The sequence below is a fragment of the Leiobunum rupestre genome, chromosome 6 (assembly GCF_980474605.1).
Source record: "Leiobunum rupestre chromosome 6, qqLeiRupe1.1.hap1, whole genome shotgun sequence".
NCBI lineage: Eukaryota > Metazoa > Arthropoda > Arachnida > Opiliones > Sclerosomatidae > Leiobunum > Leiobunum rupestre.
In genome coordinates this window covers 19,859,981-19,878,062 of record NC_143389.1, presented here as the reverse complement: position 1 = coordinate 19,878,062, position 18,082 = coordinate 19,859,981, and the positions used below count along the sequence as shown (strand labels likewise).

The following is an 18,082-nucleotide window of genomic DNA, read 5'->3' as shown; positions in this document are numbered from 1 at the left end:
TTGCAAAAGGGAGTTCTGAATTTGACCATTGCCAACTGTTGAGGGGTATAGATTTTTGCGTAAACCCACATATTTAGCAATGCAGAACTTTAATAATTGCGTAAATTTATTTTGAAATTGTATTTGTCGTGCAACTTCTACGGGACGCCACTATTTTGTGGAAAGAGGGTGATAGCACTGCTTAATTTATTAAGATAACGAGATGGCGCTGTGTATTTTCCACCTCCTCTGCCATTATTTTTTCACTTTCAGTTATAGACGTATTCATTACAAATATTTTGTTAATCAACTGAAGGGTAAGTCTCCGCTAAAAAAAGGTACCTTCCATACCCTTATCTTTTCTTTCTAGAGCGCTTTTAGAGACTCTTTTCAGCGACATTTTACAGGACGCGTCCCTGTTTAGTTCTATTCTCTTCTTTCCGCCGAAAGACCCGAGCGTAGACAACCCGCTGAAGGTCGGAGGTCATGCCGGGGGGGGGATTAATAGGGGTAGAGAAAGTCGTAAAAATGGTATATAGTTTCGGTTGCGTATTTGTTAAAAGCCTTCCCGCGTGTTTGTCAAGTTTTTATTGATTACCTAGTCTTTGTTAACCGTGAAATGAAAAGCACGCTCAAATGATTTTTGGGATTTGTTCTCCGCGAAAATGTATTTAAGTACTCGCGATATCGTCGTTCAAACTTTACTTGACTCGAAACACGATAACTTTATCAAGCATTTGACTTAACAAAATGAAAATATTTTATTCAAATGAAAGATTTGCCTTTGAGCGACTCTCAACTATACAAATACACTGGTATATTTTTGTTTTTTATCTCATTGTTTCTAGTTTGCAATTGATACTTCAAATGCGATTGTTATAAAAATAAAAGTAAGTTAATATAACCGGTTTTTTGGTTAGATCTCTTCAATATTTTTAGCAATTGCAAAACCCAAATTAAATCTTATTATTACCAGTTGCTTTAGGTGATTCATCACAGATATAATTAAAGGTCATATAAAGTAAGTTAAAATAAGAAATCGAATAGTTCTAATGAAAATTAGCACATTAAATATATAATAAACATATACATGGTTTAAAATAAATACAGTTATTTTAAAATAGAAAATTAATATAACGATTATAATAAGATAAATGTGTTGTTCATTAAACCGTCCCAATTAAAGAACAATGTATAGATCTATAATTCTTATTCTAAAGGTCTAAGACAGCAAATATACAAACTAAGCCATACATATATTATATAAAAACTTTTGGGGTATCACTGCTTATAAAGTTTCTCTTTCGTCTTCCACCAGCCACTTGTTTTTCACTACTGCAAAAATTAAAAATCTAATTAATTATTAAAATACCGAATAAAATCATAAATAATTTTAAACGGAAGAACTACTATATTTTAGAATTAAAACACAATAAAATGCTCTTGTGCACAATTACATTTTTTATTTCGTTGTGTTTTTATTCTAAAATATTATTTTGAGAAAGTTAAAGCTAATTTTAAATAATGTCGGAGGAAATATTTTAATTTAAATGAGATTAATCGAAATTTAGTTTTTATTTAAAACGGTTGAGAACTTTTGCATAAATTGTTTCGTGTTTCTACAAAAGTAATCTTCGTATAAAATTTTAACTCTGAAGTTCAACATAAATAATACAATATGGAAACAAAATGTAAGTGTAACAATTTAGCTGTCTGTAAATATTTCTCAATTTTTACCGTCTTACATTTGTGTTCAAACTTGAATTTATGAATAGTCCTTGTAACAGCGTGATAGATGAGGACAGCTCCCAGAAAGCCGGTGCATGTCACGTCGGAGTACAACGCAATGTATTGTTGTACTTCCCACATCACCTATTTGGAACATTTGATACTAAGATGTTTATACTGATCATACAAAGGGGAAATGCCTGAAACCTGTACAAAAAGTCCTTTAAGACTTTTATAGAGACTTTATACGGAACTAAAATCCTTAGTATATAAGTAAATTATTTCTAAAGAAAAGCATTTAAGTATTTCGAAAGCTGAATATAAAAATTCCGTTACCTATGTTTTATACATACTACTATTCCGTGACAACTGTTATTAACTCGGCTTGCTTTAAAATGCTTTGGTCCCATTCGACCGAAATCCAATTCGTTCGAAAACGACTTAACATTGAGTCCCAATCGATCGAAAATACCCCAATTGTGCGGTTTACAGCCCAATTTTGCACGTTTATATTATTTTTTATAGTACATCAAATTTCGTCGCGTTAGCCTTACTCGACGCAATTGCTACAAACTTAACCATTCACATTAAAAAATGAAATTGTTCGAATTATTGTATTCTTGATATAAATAAAAAGTTCAAAGCATAAATATATTTATAAAAGCGCGCCACCCTAGGGAAGTGAGCGTCTAACCTAACCTAACCTAACCTAACCTAACCTAACCTAACCTTACCGTTAGTACACCTGTAGCAATTTTGTTTAGGTATAACGTTTTTTGCGTACCCTTCTATATCTCGGGGCAGAAGTACAAAACAAAACAAAAGGTCCCAATGAACCGAATCCGCCTTTTGGGCTATATTTGGGAAACATATTGAATTCGGTCGAATGGGATTTCGATCGAATGGGAATATACCCTTAAAGATATTCTAATTTCAGATGCATTAATAAGAATAGTTATAATCTAGGCTAACACCCGGGCACCACAATCGGCACAAGTGAACTAGCGATTTCTAAGGCCATTATTTCACGTGGCCGGATTTAAAGGCAAACCTTTCACGTGGCCGGATTTAAAGGCAAACCTTTCATGCCACCCTTAAGTGAATATTATTGTTAACCTCGACACGTTTTTATGGAGATTCGAAACCAAAGAACCCAATTCGGGTGAAAAAGCCTCTTACCAATGGAGGCAGAACCTCCAAACTGAACGCAAAAGACGTTGTTCCGAGTATTCAACCCTTGGGATCAAATTCAGGTCCGCTTAGTGGGAGGCGAAAGTGCTAACCACTAAAGCCACGTTCACACTAAAGCTTAAAAAAACAGTTACGGTCGGTTTGAATGCCAGTTTTGACCGCCGACGATAATTCTTGGTTCTCACGTGCGAAGTCGTTTCACCCCGGTTCGCTTATAGCCAACGCTTAACGCCATTAAAAAATACATAATAATATTATTTGACATTATTAACGTTTTTATCCCCATTATTTTGGAAAATACGAGCAATTTTACTTCCCCGCCTGGTCGTTTTGAAAGCGATTCTAAGCGAACCGCCTTGGACGAGTTGCTTCCCGAACCAACACGAAGCGATTTCTCCCGCCGTTTTTGAAAATGAGTTATTTAACCCAAGCGATTTTAGGGGCGAGTGTGAACCTGGCTAAAATCAACCTACCATTTTGCGTGGTCAATGATTCCAAATAAACGATTTTTTTATGAAATATCTAATCGAGTTTCACCAATAGATAATCAGAATAAAGGTGCATCTGCATGTTCTGGGCCCCTCTTAATTTTATTTATTCTTTTGACAAATATCATATGAAATACTTACATCCTTATGGAAGGAAACGAAAACTATCGTGAAAGACGTTCCGATACTCTGAATGGCGGTTTCAAGAGCCAATGTTCTGGCGACCTTCGCATTTTCTTTCATCAAGAGAGCTATAATGTATGGAGCTGACAGTCCCACAACTGGAATAATGCCACATGCGGTATAGATTTTCCAGTGCAGTTCCAGGTAAAACGTCGGTTTGATCATTATTGCGATGATCTGCCGACAAAGAAGTAAGCATACGGAAACTCCAACACCAATCTGAAGAACAAAAAAATCACGGAGTTGAGCTAAAATTTACAAAGGGTTTAAATCATTTTGATCTGGTTTAGATTTCGACGCTAGCGTAGTGGTCGGCGGAACGAATAAATTAACCGGCAAAATTTCGATTAACCATAAAAAGTTGGGTTAATTGTTTTTTTAAGAACATTTTATACGAATAAACAACGATTTAACATGCAAAAATAATCGGTTTTTTCGTATTTTGTTTGTATAATTTGCGGTTATGAATAAAAATAAATAATTGGATAATTTCTTATTCAAACGCCGACCTCTACGCTAGCGACATCTGTTAAAAAAATCTACTTCATGTTTAGCCGACACTTGCTTTAAATTTTTCTTTATCTTCACTCTTCAGTACTTAGTTTTATCAAGTAGTAACAAAACACCACTTCATTATACAGGGTGTCCATTTTTAATCGAAAAAGTGATTTTTATCAATAACCGTTGTAGTTAGAATTTTGAATTTTTGTGTGTGAATTGTCAGTACCGGGGGCCATTGTTGTACATAATGTTTATCAATTTTAAAATAATATTTTAAAATTTTGAAAAAATAAATTTTGATGTATTGGAGCTCGTCAAATTTTGTCAATGAGAAAAATGTAGAGCGACGTCGAAAACGTAAGAATAACGTTTGGTCGTTAAAAACACAATCATTTTTCACGAAATTACACGCGTTTGAAAATTGAATTAACGGGTAAACAAAATAATTGGAAAAATCAAAAACTAGAATCTTTTGGATGCAGTGGAAGTCGTAAGACAATATTATTTTTAGGGTGAACTAAATATTATTTTTATTTATTTAATAAAGATTCTAAATTTCTAACTCTCATTTAAATGCTATATTACCATAGAACATTTTCGTTCAGTAAATAGTCGGGGAACCTTAAAGATATTGTTTTTGGACTTTCGGTTATTTTTCATTAAATTTAATTTAAATAAATAAAAGTTCAGTCTAACAATAATATTGTCTTACGACTTCCACGGCATCCAAAAGATTCTAGTTTTTGATTTTTCCAATTATTTTGTTAACCCGTTAAGTCAATTTTCAAACGCGTGTAATTTCGTGAAAAATGATTGTGTTTTCAACGACCAAACGTTATTCTTATGTTTTCGACGTCGCTCTACATTTTTCTCATTGACAAAATTTGACGAGCTCCAATGCATCAAAATTTATTTTTTCAAAATTTTAAGATATTATTTTAAAATCGATAAAGATTATGTACAACAATGACCCCCAATACTGACAATTCACACAAAAAAAATTCAAAATTTTAACTACAACGGTTATTGAGAAAAATCACTTTTTCGAATAAAAATGGGCACCCTGTATATTATGTACTGTTAAGTTTCTCAGGAATTACATAATTAGTAAATGCCAATTTGGAAAATATTGAGTTAGTAGTAAAATTTCAGTACATACGCGAATTGTGAGCCTACTGGAAAAATTAGAACCCACCAAAAATGAGGCATACCAGTAAATACCACAAACGTTACCATCAGAAGTAATCTTAATCAACATAAAGAAGGAAATATAGGCCTATCTAAATTTAAAATATGGCCTTTTTTGTGTGGAACAGTCGATTTATCTGCTCTGATAGTAAATGGCAGGCAGTATATATGTACAAATAGAAATAGAAATATATATATATATATATATATATATATATATATATATATATATATAATAAATACTTAATTGCCTTGTTTAAAATGCCGTCAGTAATCTCGCGCGGTAGCATTTAAATTTAATTTCCATCACATTCACCTTGTTATTTTTTAAGTTAATAGCCAGTCAGAAATAGTAGCGACCTCTCGCACAACCTGTAAGTTGATTGTAGTGGTAGGTACAACAACTGCGAAAAACGCAAATATAGTAACGTGAAATAGAAAAAGGTGATCTCGACCTTTAAAATGTTTTTACTTATATATTACAATAAAATCTATAAAAAGCATGGCAATGTCGACCTTGAGATTGGGGGTTTCGACCTTCAAAAAGGCGATCTGTATTATCGTTAGCTTGGTCAGCCTGATAAAGATCGATACATATTTGACATAGTTTTTACTGTTGAAAAAACATGTATTATCTTTAAAGTGTTTAGATAAGAAACCGCTTAACGTTTATTTGAATAATTAAATAAGTAGTCAACTGTTATGTAAAATAATATAAACGCTTGTTTTATTTAGCAAATTCTAATTTGATTTATTCATATAGCAGAAGTATATCTTACGAAGAAAAACTGTCTATCTAGGCTATAAAAACTATTCGTGTGACTTCTTAGTTTTCAAGGCGGCAAATTTATAGCTAAACGGCTCAAAATATAGCTCGTTTATTACTCCGCCTGATGATGTAAAATATAAAAATTACTTTGCGTAGTGATATTCACTGATTTTTAGACGAAATTTCCCCGGTGAAATAGTTTAAGAAAGTCATTCATATTTTCATCTTAAGCAAAGAAAATTATAATGTACGTGTTTCAAGCGTATAACATTAGCAATACAGATAGATAAGCTTTTCACGCTAAGAGATATGTAGCGGCCGCATTCTCCCTTACCAGTTCCGAGAAAAATGCAATGCTCAGTTATTAGTTTTAAAAATAAAGACTATATGTCGTAGATTTGTGATTGATCACCAGGTTGGGTCGTGTTACAGCCTGGACAAAATCGAAATTTCCCAAGCGCCCGTTATTTCCAAGAGTCCGTAACCCGGCTTTTTATACTTCGCTTTAAAGGGCCACTGAAAGTTTGAATTTGGGAAATCGGGTTTCAAAATGACCAATTGTGATTTTGATAGCTGAAATATGGGTCGAATTTTTCCAATGATTCTGTGACCACGTTAGATAAAATTGTACATTTTTCTTGTGTTAAAGTCTAAACAAGAAAATATATCAATTCCAGAGAATCACTATATTAAGGTCGCACGTTCTCGCGGCACGAGAGGGGAACTAAAATTTCACCGATGTCAGTTTCAATCGCGTCTGAAGACGTCAATATTAGTCTCTAATGAGAAACTGAAATTTGTTTAGGGTTTAGCTTTTTTATCCCTTTTCATAATGGACTAATCTACTTATTCGCTAATTTTATCATCCTTTGCAATGCAGTCCATTAACTTAACAATGAGAAACTTGATTGATTTGATTATGTTTTGAGGAAGGAGCTTACTCTTCGGGCGTGGAAGAGATTGGGAGCTAAGCTAAGAATTGTCTCAACATAGACATTATCCCTAAGTAGAAACTAATATATTCTTGTCCTACGTTCACACACCGTTTGAATTGGTTTAAATTTTTAACATGGTTCACACAACTCCTTCGAAACATTTGAATCGATATCAAAGCAAAGTGTGAACGCATCTTTGGTTTAAATTTATAGGCATGAGCAAAAATTCTTCGAAAATGCGATTGTAATATAGTAAGCGAGTTTCAATAATATCTGACACATGCGCAGTTAGGCGAAAAATCAAACAAGCAAACGAGGGTGGTACTTTGTCGTTATACCCCAGCGTGAGCTCGGTGAGCTATGACAACAATTCAGGCCTTTCTTTGTAATGAAAAAGTACCATTCTAATAGATTTTTTTAAAGCCGATAGACTCTTTTTTTTGGAATTTTGCTGGGCGCGTTCATATCCTGGAACCAAAGACCCGAGCCTAGACCCCCACCGGTGGTTCCAGGTAATGGCCGACTAGCGGGCGGCCAAAAAGAGGGGTCGAAAAGACCGCGAAAAAGAGTGTATAGATGGCTGTACGATTATTGAGATTCCCGTAATACGCAAACATCCAATAGAAAGGGTTTCCGTTAAATGTGGGTCCCGTGTCGTGGTTTCGTCTCGCAATATCCGTCTTGTTTTATAATTAATCTTCGATTTAACACCAGCAACCAAAAAGGGATTTAATATGTCGGTACACATTTGTTAAAGGTAGGAGATCCTTTCAAGACCATTAGAAACTGATTTTTAAACACCAGAACTGTTAACGTCTAAAGCGCAAGCATGTTTAGTAGGGTAATTGCACTTCTATACAAAAAATAGGTGACGTTTTATTATGCAAAGCGCTGGTTTTTCAAAAACCCTCGGTTGCGTTAATTTTTGGCAGTGGTGGCGTAAAGGGGTAAAACATTCTCCCCTCTTTTGAAAATTTGCAAAAAATAAAGTTACGTAGAAAATCTAAAAACAAATTCGGTGGCGGGATCAAAATGTATATATATATATATATATATATATATATATATGGGTGTGTGTGTGTTTTTTCCATCACCCAGAATAACAACAGAAAATACTTCTGGTTGCATATAACCACAATTTTCCATCTTCATTTTTCCTCTCTGTACAATAGTACAAATAATTAAGCTTTCAAAACTATTTTATATCAAAATCTGTCCTATAGATTATACTCCGAATTATATGAATGGGTCCATAACTAAAATTATAAGCTTCTCGCCCGAATCTAGCGTTATTCATTTTGTAGTAGTAGTAGTAGTAGAAGTAGTAGCTAATTGTTGTCATAATTTTCATGCGGCGCAGCGGCGACAGCAAAAGAGATGGCGCCGGGGTAGAGTGGCTTAATTTTTTTCTAATCAAAAAGATCCTTAAGAGCAAGTACGCCAGAACAAGCATTTATTATGCTAAACTCTCACTTGAACATTTTAACCCTTATATTGTCACCCAACGAGGTTCAAACCCACGTCCTTCTCTATCAATTGTAAAACCACCGGTGGAACTTTAAACATAGAACATTTTTAGAATTGTTTAACAGCATAAGAGATAGTGGTAGTACATCGCGCAGCGGAGATATATTATTGTATTGTTATTTGGGATCGCAACCCCTCGTGATACCCGTTTGGGACCTTTGATTTTTCAGTAACCGCTGAGGCGACAAATATCAACGATACGGCGATGCGTCTCTATAAATCGTGATACCCGGTTGTGCCGTTGGGGGCCCATTAATTTGTGTATTTGATATCCTTTGAGGCAATAAATATATATACTTATATATCAATAGATAAGAAACGAAAAGCTATCACAAGATTAATTTGGGCTAATGGGGACCAGATATTTCGCCATGAAATATATTTATTTGTGGTCTAGGACCCAAAATACTGCCAACAGGACTATGCGGGTCCAAAAGGCATAAAGTGCAAACTGCTAAATATTTTTTATTTTAACTTTGTACTTTGAAAGAACTCACTTTAGTTATGTATTCGGCCATTTTAATAAATTTGCATCTGATCATTAGTCCACACACAAGCACTCCTTGCAGTACAACTAAGCTGATTGTTATCTTTTCGTAAGGCATCACAATATTCATTTCTTCCAAGAATCGTCCATAGATCCACAGATTCAAAGGGGTGATTCCCAATGATATCATGCTTGATAAAGTTGTCATTAATGCACTGAAACGTACAAAAAATGCAGATAACTATTTTTTGAATCAGATGATAATATATTGAAGGATTCGGATGTTTTACTTCCTTTTTTAATTAATCTATTTATAAAACCTTAATTTTAAATAATAGGTGGTTTTGTTGGCATGTTCTGGGTTTTTTGAGCAGGTTAAAAAGTGTAGCCATATGACGTCATTTTACTTCAATTCTGTCTGGACGAAAAAAACGAGTTGGAGTAAGAAGGGAGTAGTTAAAGGTTAAAGGTTGTTTACAAAAAGCTTGCCTCATGTGAAGAGGTCTAAACGAGTCATGTTTTCGTTTAAGCAGACGACAAAGCTAGACTACTCCATCTACACCTCCTTTCGAGGAGGAGTAAAAAGTGTAACCATAGAGCTCTGGAACAAGCGAACAAAATTCGGGACGGGTTAATCTTACCCCGAGAACAGGCGAAAAAAACGTTTTAGGATAAAAAGTTTACACTTTTTGTCCTCGGACAAGCGAAAAAAACCACCTATTAAGGATATAAAATGTTTGAGTGAAAATATTCCTTCGATATTAAAACGGTTTTAAAGAGAATAAAACATATCAAAGAATTTGGAAGTAACAATTGCCGCCTCCAGCTCGGGCAGAATTTAAGTAATATTATAGTAGCAACTAAATCAGATTTTGAGATAAACCTACAATAGAGTACAAATAAATGTTGTTATCATCGTAACAGCAAAAATCGCTTAAGTATTAAAAAATTGTTGAATTAAATTAAACGTCTAGAATTTAAGTGTTGGAATATTTCACTCGGTTATTACAGTTCCCGGTTCCTATTCAATGGTTTAAAACTAGTTTTACAGCCATTTAGGTTAATGCAATATTTGGTTTTATCGAAGTTACAAGTTAGATCATTAGTACAAAAATAGTAGAAAAGAAATCGCGATGCATTCAACCGGGGTTTCGAACAGCCCATTTCTTGGCAAATATTAAAAATGGTCAAATTCAAATGAAATATACATATTTAGATCAAGGAAAGGACTAGGAATAATGCAGCACAAAGATTATGAAGCGCTTGGGGTCCTTAGTACCTGGAGAAAAATTCCCAATCCTAGGCTACTTTAAACACTGTCTCAAGTAGTTTCAGGGCCAAAAAAAGCCACAGTATTTTTTCTAGATTTTGAAATACTTCGCGTGTCAACATACTAAAAAATGACCATTTGGATTATATTTGTGCTACGCCTTTTTAAGACTTTACCCTCATATAAATATGTAAAAGTTATTTGAATCTGACTATTTTAATTAACTTCTTCCAAAAAATGGGCTCTTTGAAAAATTTCAGCTTCAATTTTTCCAACCAAAGGCCTGAGGTTGTAATCCCTTATTTTTTTTTACATTCAAGAACAAACTTTTTGTAACATATTTTGAATATAGGATTGAATTTAGGGCTGCGTTCAGTAACTGTCGACGGACTCAGCGTTTTTTACTGTACAATTTATTTTACTTCCGATTTGGACGTCACGTGGCTCATCGGAAGGTCAACGAAGTCATCGGCTGGAAGAGCAGGTTTTTTCGTTGATCAATAGTTTAGTGACGTCTAAATTTATAGCAATAATAAAAAGTGTCCAACAATATCTTACGTTACGTTGAGAAAAAGCCTCAACGGAAATAAAACGGTTTTCCAGTTGTTAAGCGTTACTGAACGTAGCCTAGTACATCGTGCTTGGGCCTATACCTGAGTGACACGTCACTATTGGTGAGATAAGAGAGAAGGTTGGAATATCCGCCTCCGGGAGCTGAGCTCAGTATGATGACTCCCGCCGCGTTCAAAGGGTCCATCTTTAGGGCATTCACCACGACATATCCCACAAGCGGCATCAATACGAATTGACAAAGCAGACCTAAAACGGCGGCCTTGGGTAGTTTCAAATGTTCTTTAATCTGTAAATGAAGAAAAAAATTAACAAGATATCGTTATTTTTACGAACCAATTAAACCATTTCGAATTGCCGAGTTTATATGCCGATAAAATTAAATCTTTTTTTCCTTAACTATTATATTGGGTGACACAGCGTACTATTAGGGCAGAGTTATATAATGCCTTAACGAACGTTTCTATAGAGAAAATTAGTACAGCCAAAGGCAGGAAAAGTTGATGGTCAGACCGCTAAAAAATTAAGGCTTTTTATTAAGCATTTTTCACGCCCAAGATTCAGTTCTAGGGAAGTTAACAACCTTAATTACTACTGTCGACTTCAACGGGATACATAGCAGAATTGCATTACTTAACGATATTTAGTTGACCGTATTTAAAGGCTTTGACAATGGGTCATAGTGTAATATTTTTGACACACGCCTACGCAATTCGTTACAGCGCCGCAAAATACAAAAAATAAAATTATCGAGTGTACCGGGTTTTTCGCACTTTATAGAAGCATGGAGGAAGAAACTACTATCCTGGAGAGGAAAAGAAGGCTAGCGAACAGTGGCTCAATTGGCCTTTGTGCCTAGTAGAGTGTCTCCACCTATCGATGAACGGAATAACTATAACTTTATAAAAATTCCGCAATGGCTGTCCTAAAATAGGAGGCGCTAAAAGCCTACGAACCAGGCGTAACGCCTGGCGCCTCTAGCCGATTTTCGTGCCGTACTTCGAACAATCGGCCTGTGCTAGAGGTATCGTATTTACCTCTCCATAAGTACTTTCTTCCTCCATGATAGAAGGAATACCCCCTTTGTTATGGTTAAATTTTGTTGGCAGTTCTTAAATTATACCTAGCTAAATATTTTTAGATCAAACTTATCATCACCGTTGACTCTACGCATTAAAAACTTTCTAGAAAACTAATTATTCCTTGTACTATAACACAGCTTAGTGGAGATTAATTGGTTAGATTTAATATCATAATACTGATTATAGAAATAATTTTGTATGAGAAGTTTGAGATTGCTTTCCACAGTATTTATGACCATTTGATTATTTAATGGAGAGAAAAATCTCAGTAGTTAAGTGAGACTTGCTTTTTGACAACTATTTAGATGTATGGTGTTTTCAAGGCTCAAATTTTACCAAAGAGTTTTAAAATAAATATATTTTCCGATATCGAACCTAGTAAACTTGGTTGATTGGAACAATGTTATCGTTTTGGCCGCTAAAATATTGTGAACACATTTGACCCCATCTTAAATATGTGTAGAGGAATTTTTAATTATTTAAATGGATAAGCCTATTCGGTTCGTAAAGGTGGGCATTAGGCCCAATAGTACGGGTACGTAAAAGAGATCACGTTAGGCTCAATAAGCTTATTAGCATATCTTAACCTCCCCATTGAAAATAATGGTTCCAAGCCTACTCGCTTAACTTTCGGGGTTAGGGGTATTAAAATTAAAGGACAACCTTGTCTAGGATAATTTGTATTAACGGATTAAAAATGATAAGAAAACCCAAGGACCCATAACGAAGCTAAACAATTTCTAGGGCCCGTGACTTAGCTAAATGTTCTCTAGGGCCCATAATGAATCTAAATGATGTCAAGGGCCAATAATGAAGCTAAAAGATGTCAAGGGCCCGTGACTTATCTAAATTTTGTCTAGGGCTCATAACGAAGCTAAATGATGTTTAGGGTCTGTGACTTAGATCAATGTTTCCAATGGCTTATAGCGAAGCTAAATGCTTTATAATGTCTTTGACTAAATGATGTCTAAGGTCCCATAACGAAGCTAAATGATGTCAATGGTTAGTGACATAATTAAATGTTGTCTAGGGCCCGTGACTAAGCTAAATGTTGTCTAGGGCCCGTGACTAAGCTAATTGCTGTCTATGGCCCATTACGAAATGTTGTACCCTCTTTTGAATTACCAAATTTCCTATTAAACCGAGGGGAATTTCCGAGTTCTCAATTATTGATTTATATCCTTATTATAGCGCAAGACAGGTATGTCCAATTAGAGATTCGAGGTTTGTCCTTCTTAATACCCTAATCCGGTCAAAATATATAGTGTTTGAATTCCCTTTCGATTTAATTAGCCCTAACCGGCTGCATAATTGCACATTTTTCATGGTTTCTTATCACATATTTGCTTTTCAAATTTTGATAAATTTACGTTCCGCACGCACACCAAAATACTAAAGATACCGATAGGGCTGATCTCGACCTTGAAAATGTTTAGTTAGGAAATATACTTCAATATCTTAATAAAAATAAAGACTAAGGGTGATATCTGCATATGTTACATGTTGGAAATAGTGCTCGGAATTGTTTATTCACTATCCACAAAATTTCCGATTTATTTAACAAAAGTTGGTAAAAAGAATATAATTTTAACTTATTTAATTATGTTTTATTTGAATTAAAATGGTATTTATTTAAATAATTGTTTGTTTTGTTTAAATAATAGGCTTATCCACTTTCGATTATTTAAACATTTTACAATTATTATTCAAATATTGGTTATTTAAATAAATATTATTTAAATATCGTCGAACTTATTTTATCCATGGATAAAGGTCAATCGAACGCCGACCTCTAGTTTGAAATAGGAGAAATGAGTCTTCACAACATTCGGGAAGCGAATTTTTACCGACTGACTATCGGAGTCGACCTATTGTTTTAAAACGGCGAAAAACATTCATTTGTTTCATGTTTATCTTCGTGCAATTTTGTTCCTGAATTGAACTTTTATTTAATAAAAATCGCTTAAAATAGTGTTTGAAGTTGCCTTTCTAATAAATCGGTCAGTATTTAATACTTTTTAATATTTAAATTGGCGCGATCTGGCATAAATAAAGTGTGTTTCCCTGTAAGGCATTAAGAGACCTCGTAACGTTTCTCAGCTTCCATCGCACCCAGAAAAAAAAACCGATGTAAAACGTTGATTGATTCTTACGAGCTTATATAACTCCGTCATTACAGGGAGCTGCTTAACGGGCCAAATCCGGCGAACATGGTCTTGGCCGACTGCGGATATTTAACGAGAGAATATCTCTAGCGAAGAACCTGTGTCGCTGTCTAATAGCGAACTTGATCATTTCCACAATGACCTCTAAATAAAAAGGCACTCCCCAACTTAATAATTATTCGGATGAATTGTAAACAAATTAGGGGTTATTTCTTCCGATGTTTATTCTTTTTTTGCAAATTCGAGCCAATATATTTCCCACAAAGCTATAATTAGACCTATTTTATCATTTCAACCATAAAATATAAGCGCAATTCCACTGTTATTTCAAATGTGACACGCTAAAATATGGCTTCCTGGTTTCGCTAAATTTACGTTATTGGCCAAGGGCAGTTACAATCATCCTGAAAGCTATTAAGGAAATAAAAGTGCTGCTATTTTGGTTACACTTTTTCTGAGACTTAGTATGCATTTTAATGTGATATTATTCGTTTTGTAAATATATTAAATTATTCATATATTAATTATTTTTAAATTAAAAAATATTTATTTTAACTTTAGGATACGTAAAAACTACAAAACATAACATTATCGTTCATTTACATATGACTACTACGAAAACAATTATGTTGATAAATAATTTTGGGCTCAATTATAATTAAAAAAAACTAAACCAAAAATATACTTGATTTTATTTAAAAAAAATGATGAATGGCGTCACTGATGTAGTACTATTCAAACGGTTGGAAAAAATTTACAATTAAAATGTTATGGTAATTTTCATTTCATTATTTAGATAAATTTCTTTGTTAACTGTTTCAATATTTCTTTATACAGGTAATTTATGGTTCTTATAGTTTATTAAATCACTTCAAAGATTATTAGTAAATAATAAAAAAATATTTAATTCGTATTATTTATGAAACAAAAAATAGTAATATTATTTTTTTACCATCAGAAAATATATACGGTGTTTCCAAAAGCTAAACAAAAATTTTAAGGAGCTGTAGGGGGTGAGTTGAGAAGTATGCCTATTTTTCTCCATTTTCCAACGATGAGTTAAAAGAGCGCCAGATAGCTTCAAAGTGTGGCCTACTAGCCCCTGGAAGTAGGCTGCAATAAGAACAAAACCAAGCAGCAGGGAAATGCGAACATTAAGGTTCGTGTGATAGATAAAAAAGGACTTTGTCAACAAATCAAGGTTACCAGGGTAAAAATGTAAACTTAAACAGAATTTAAAGTCGTGATGGACCGCGATTTCTCATCACTTTCAAATTGCAGCAATGGAGTTCATTTCGGAAGAACTGGCGGATGGAAATGCTTTGGCTGCTCAACGGGAAAAGTACCCGAACCGGCGCATCCCCGTCTCACGGACTTGCTTTAGCCTACTTCCAGGGGTTAGTAAGCCACACTTTGAAGCTCTCTGGTGCTCTTTTAACTCATCGTAGGAAAATGGGGGGGGGGGGAAACAAGGCATACTTCTCAACTCACGTCCTACAACTCCTTAAATTTTTTTGCATAATCTTTTGAAACACCCTGTATTAAAATTTAGAAAAATGGCGTTTACTAGTTTTGGACGGCCGAGATATAACATCAAAATTGACTAAATTATTCAGCTCAGAGTTAAAACAACAGACGCTTCAATAAAATACCTTCGACAAAATCGCCAAGAAGTAATATTTCCGAGAACCAGGACCTGAAAGTTACGGGTTATATAGTGCTTGTTGAAATAATGGAAACTTTTCACCTGTACGGTGTGCAACAAGTGTTTCTTTTTAACCATTGTCGCTTCTTTTTACTTCTAAATCCTTTGCGAAAACACGACCTTCTGTTTACAGGTTAATAGTTTCCATTATTTCAACAAGCAGTAATTTGAAAGTCCTGGCTCTCGGATACATTACTTCTTGGCGATTTCCTCGAAGAGGTTTTATTAAATAGTACCTATTGTGGTATTTAATTTTTATGAATGTAGTTTTTATGTTGTTTATTCATGAGTGCTATCTTCGATAAAAATCATTGATTTATATTCATTCGCTTTGAGTTTAACAACAAAAATTATGTATTTTACTAGTATTTATCTAACAGCTATAGCAGTCACATAAATATAAATGGTTAATCCAAACTTAGTCAAAACATATCAGCTATTTCATTAGAGTTCTGTTATTACATTTATTTCCATTGTAAAGTGCTAACACCTCTCCTTAATTAACTGAAATAGTACAAACGTCATACTTAGATATTTAGGTACTGTCAACTAACAATCATATAGTGGGGCAATTCTGGTACGATTCGACTCAGTAGTGGATAATACAAACCAAGCGCGGTAAATAAATGTTGTTATAATAAAATTATTCTAGTGGGGTTTAACCGTTATTGCGGCCAGTACAAATACAGTCGCCACATTCAAATTGTTACTGTCTTGTTTTGACACGGATTGAAAAAAGTGAAACTGAATTTTTCAGATTCATTAATTTTTGGCATAGAAAAGTGACTTGTTAAATGTAGAAAATTGTTTAAATACCTTACCTTATTTAAAGTTATGTCACAACCAATAGCCAGCATTGCAGAACCAGCTGTGAACATCACAATCACATCGTGAAATATTTTCAAAGTTCTTAAATAGTCGGTATCGAAGTGACCAACCGTCGAATTTCCTGGTCCAAACATGTCGTCGATCACAGAGTAGCCTGAGTCATTAAAGTCAGCGTAATCCTCCATATTACTCATTTACTTTGTTAAAAAAATTAGATAACTCGATAAAAGGGGTTTGAAATAAATCCTTATCACGTATTTGTGTCAATGCTCTCTTAAAATATAATTAATACAAATCGCTAATATCGGCAGAGCCAAAGAAAGTAGATCAAATTTCGTAGAAAAGACTGATTCTTCTGAAGGGCATTTATTCGAATGCGGCTGTCATAACCATCATTATGTTCATATACCGTTTTCGGAAATTCGGTGTCTCATTTGCATTCAACATATATAGACAGATTCTTTTCGCTTGACCGAGGCGGTCCGAATACAAAACCACTGTCAATTTCCACCATTCCGTCCCGGCAATGTGTTTACTGGAAATTTGCGTAATCTGCTAAAGGGTGGTCCAATAGAAATAACCTTATAATGACTACGATAATTACCTTCTTTAAAGAGCTTTTTTAGAGAGTAAGAGTCGAAACTGAAATATTTCATGCGAAACCTCCTATTACTCCTCTGTTTTTTGTCTCACCCTCCGCCTCAAATATACGCCAGCACTTATTATGAACGGCAAATATTGCTCGATAATAGAGTGTAACTAAACACCCGCTTTTTGTGACTTGCATGAAAGAAAACTAATAATTTACGAACTCTTTTACTAAAATCGTTTTTCTCTTAGTGTAGATACAGAAACGGATTTTCACTGGTATGACTGATTTCCTTAAGCCTAATTGCTACAAGATTTATGTATTTCTGTCTTAAGAAAATAGCTTTTTATGTCGGTTTCATTCCCCCTGAATTACAAAATAAAATAATTAAAATGTATCTAGTTTAAATTTATGGGTCCATAAAGTTGTCCCCCTTCACCCAACCGTAGACAGCAACTAATGTATGGGAACGATTGCGCTCTCATGCGCCATCATTTTCATGTAATGCGCCGCTATGGTTCAGACGCAAAGAAGAAAATAAAATAGGGGGCCAGGTTAACAACGAACAACCCCCCACACACACATCAGCCAATGATCACGTCAGTACCATCATTTGATTACGCTCGGCATGCGCTCTCATGCGCCATCATTTTCAAGTAATACGCCGCTATGGTTCCGACGCAAAATAGGAAATATAAGTGGGGCCCATGAACACGTAAATACCATCATTCGATTGCTTTATCATGCGCCACCTCTCTTTTAGTTTGCGTCACATTAGTTGTCAAAATAAACTCAAAACTAATTCGGGGGGTTAACGACAACCTTCCCACCAATGAAGTTAGGAATACCAATCAATTGCACTTCGTATACGCTTTCGTCGGTCACCTTCACTTTGAA

The 18,082-nt window shown here is 34.5% G+C and overlaps 1 protein-coding gene across 1 annotated transcript; it reads right to left on the bottom strand.

The window, feature by feature from the left end:
• Nucleotides 1–1,267: 1,267 nt before the first annotated feature.
• LOC149940250 (sodium-dependent organic anion transporter-like) lies at nt 1,268–16,781 on the bottom strand. The gene is made up of 6 exons (XM_090179188.1): nt 16,590–16,781; nt 10,900–11,105; nt 8,987–9,191; nt 3,528–3,788; nt 1,725–1,851; nt 1,268–1,314 (listed from the first exon to the last, which is right to left on the bottom strand). The coding sequence occupies exons 1-6, from the start codon at nt 16,779–16,781 to the stop codon at nt 1,268–1,270; spliced, it is 1,038 nt and encodes a 345-aa protein (XP_090035314.1).
• Nucleotides 16,782–18,082: the final 1,301 nt, after the last annotated feature.

Bases quoted from the DNA above. Each gene is read 5' to 3' on its own strand.
- LOC149940250 (XM_090179188.1), bottom strand. From the start codon at position 16,781: ATGGAGGATTACGCTGACTTTAATGACTCAGGCTACTCTGTGATCGAC. The intron at 11,106-16,589 runs GTAAGGTATTTA...CTTCATTTACAG, and splicing joins GTGACATAACTTTAAATAAG to ATTAAAGAACATTTGAAACT. The intron at 9,192-10,899 runs GTATAGGCCCAA...TGTACGTTTCAG, and splicing joins AATAGTGACGTGTCACTCAG to TGCATTAATGACAACTTTAT.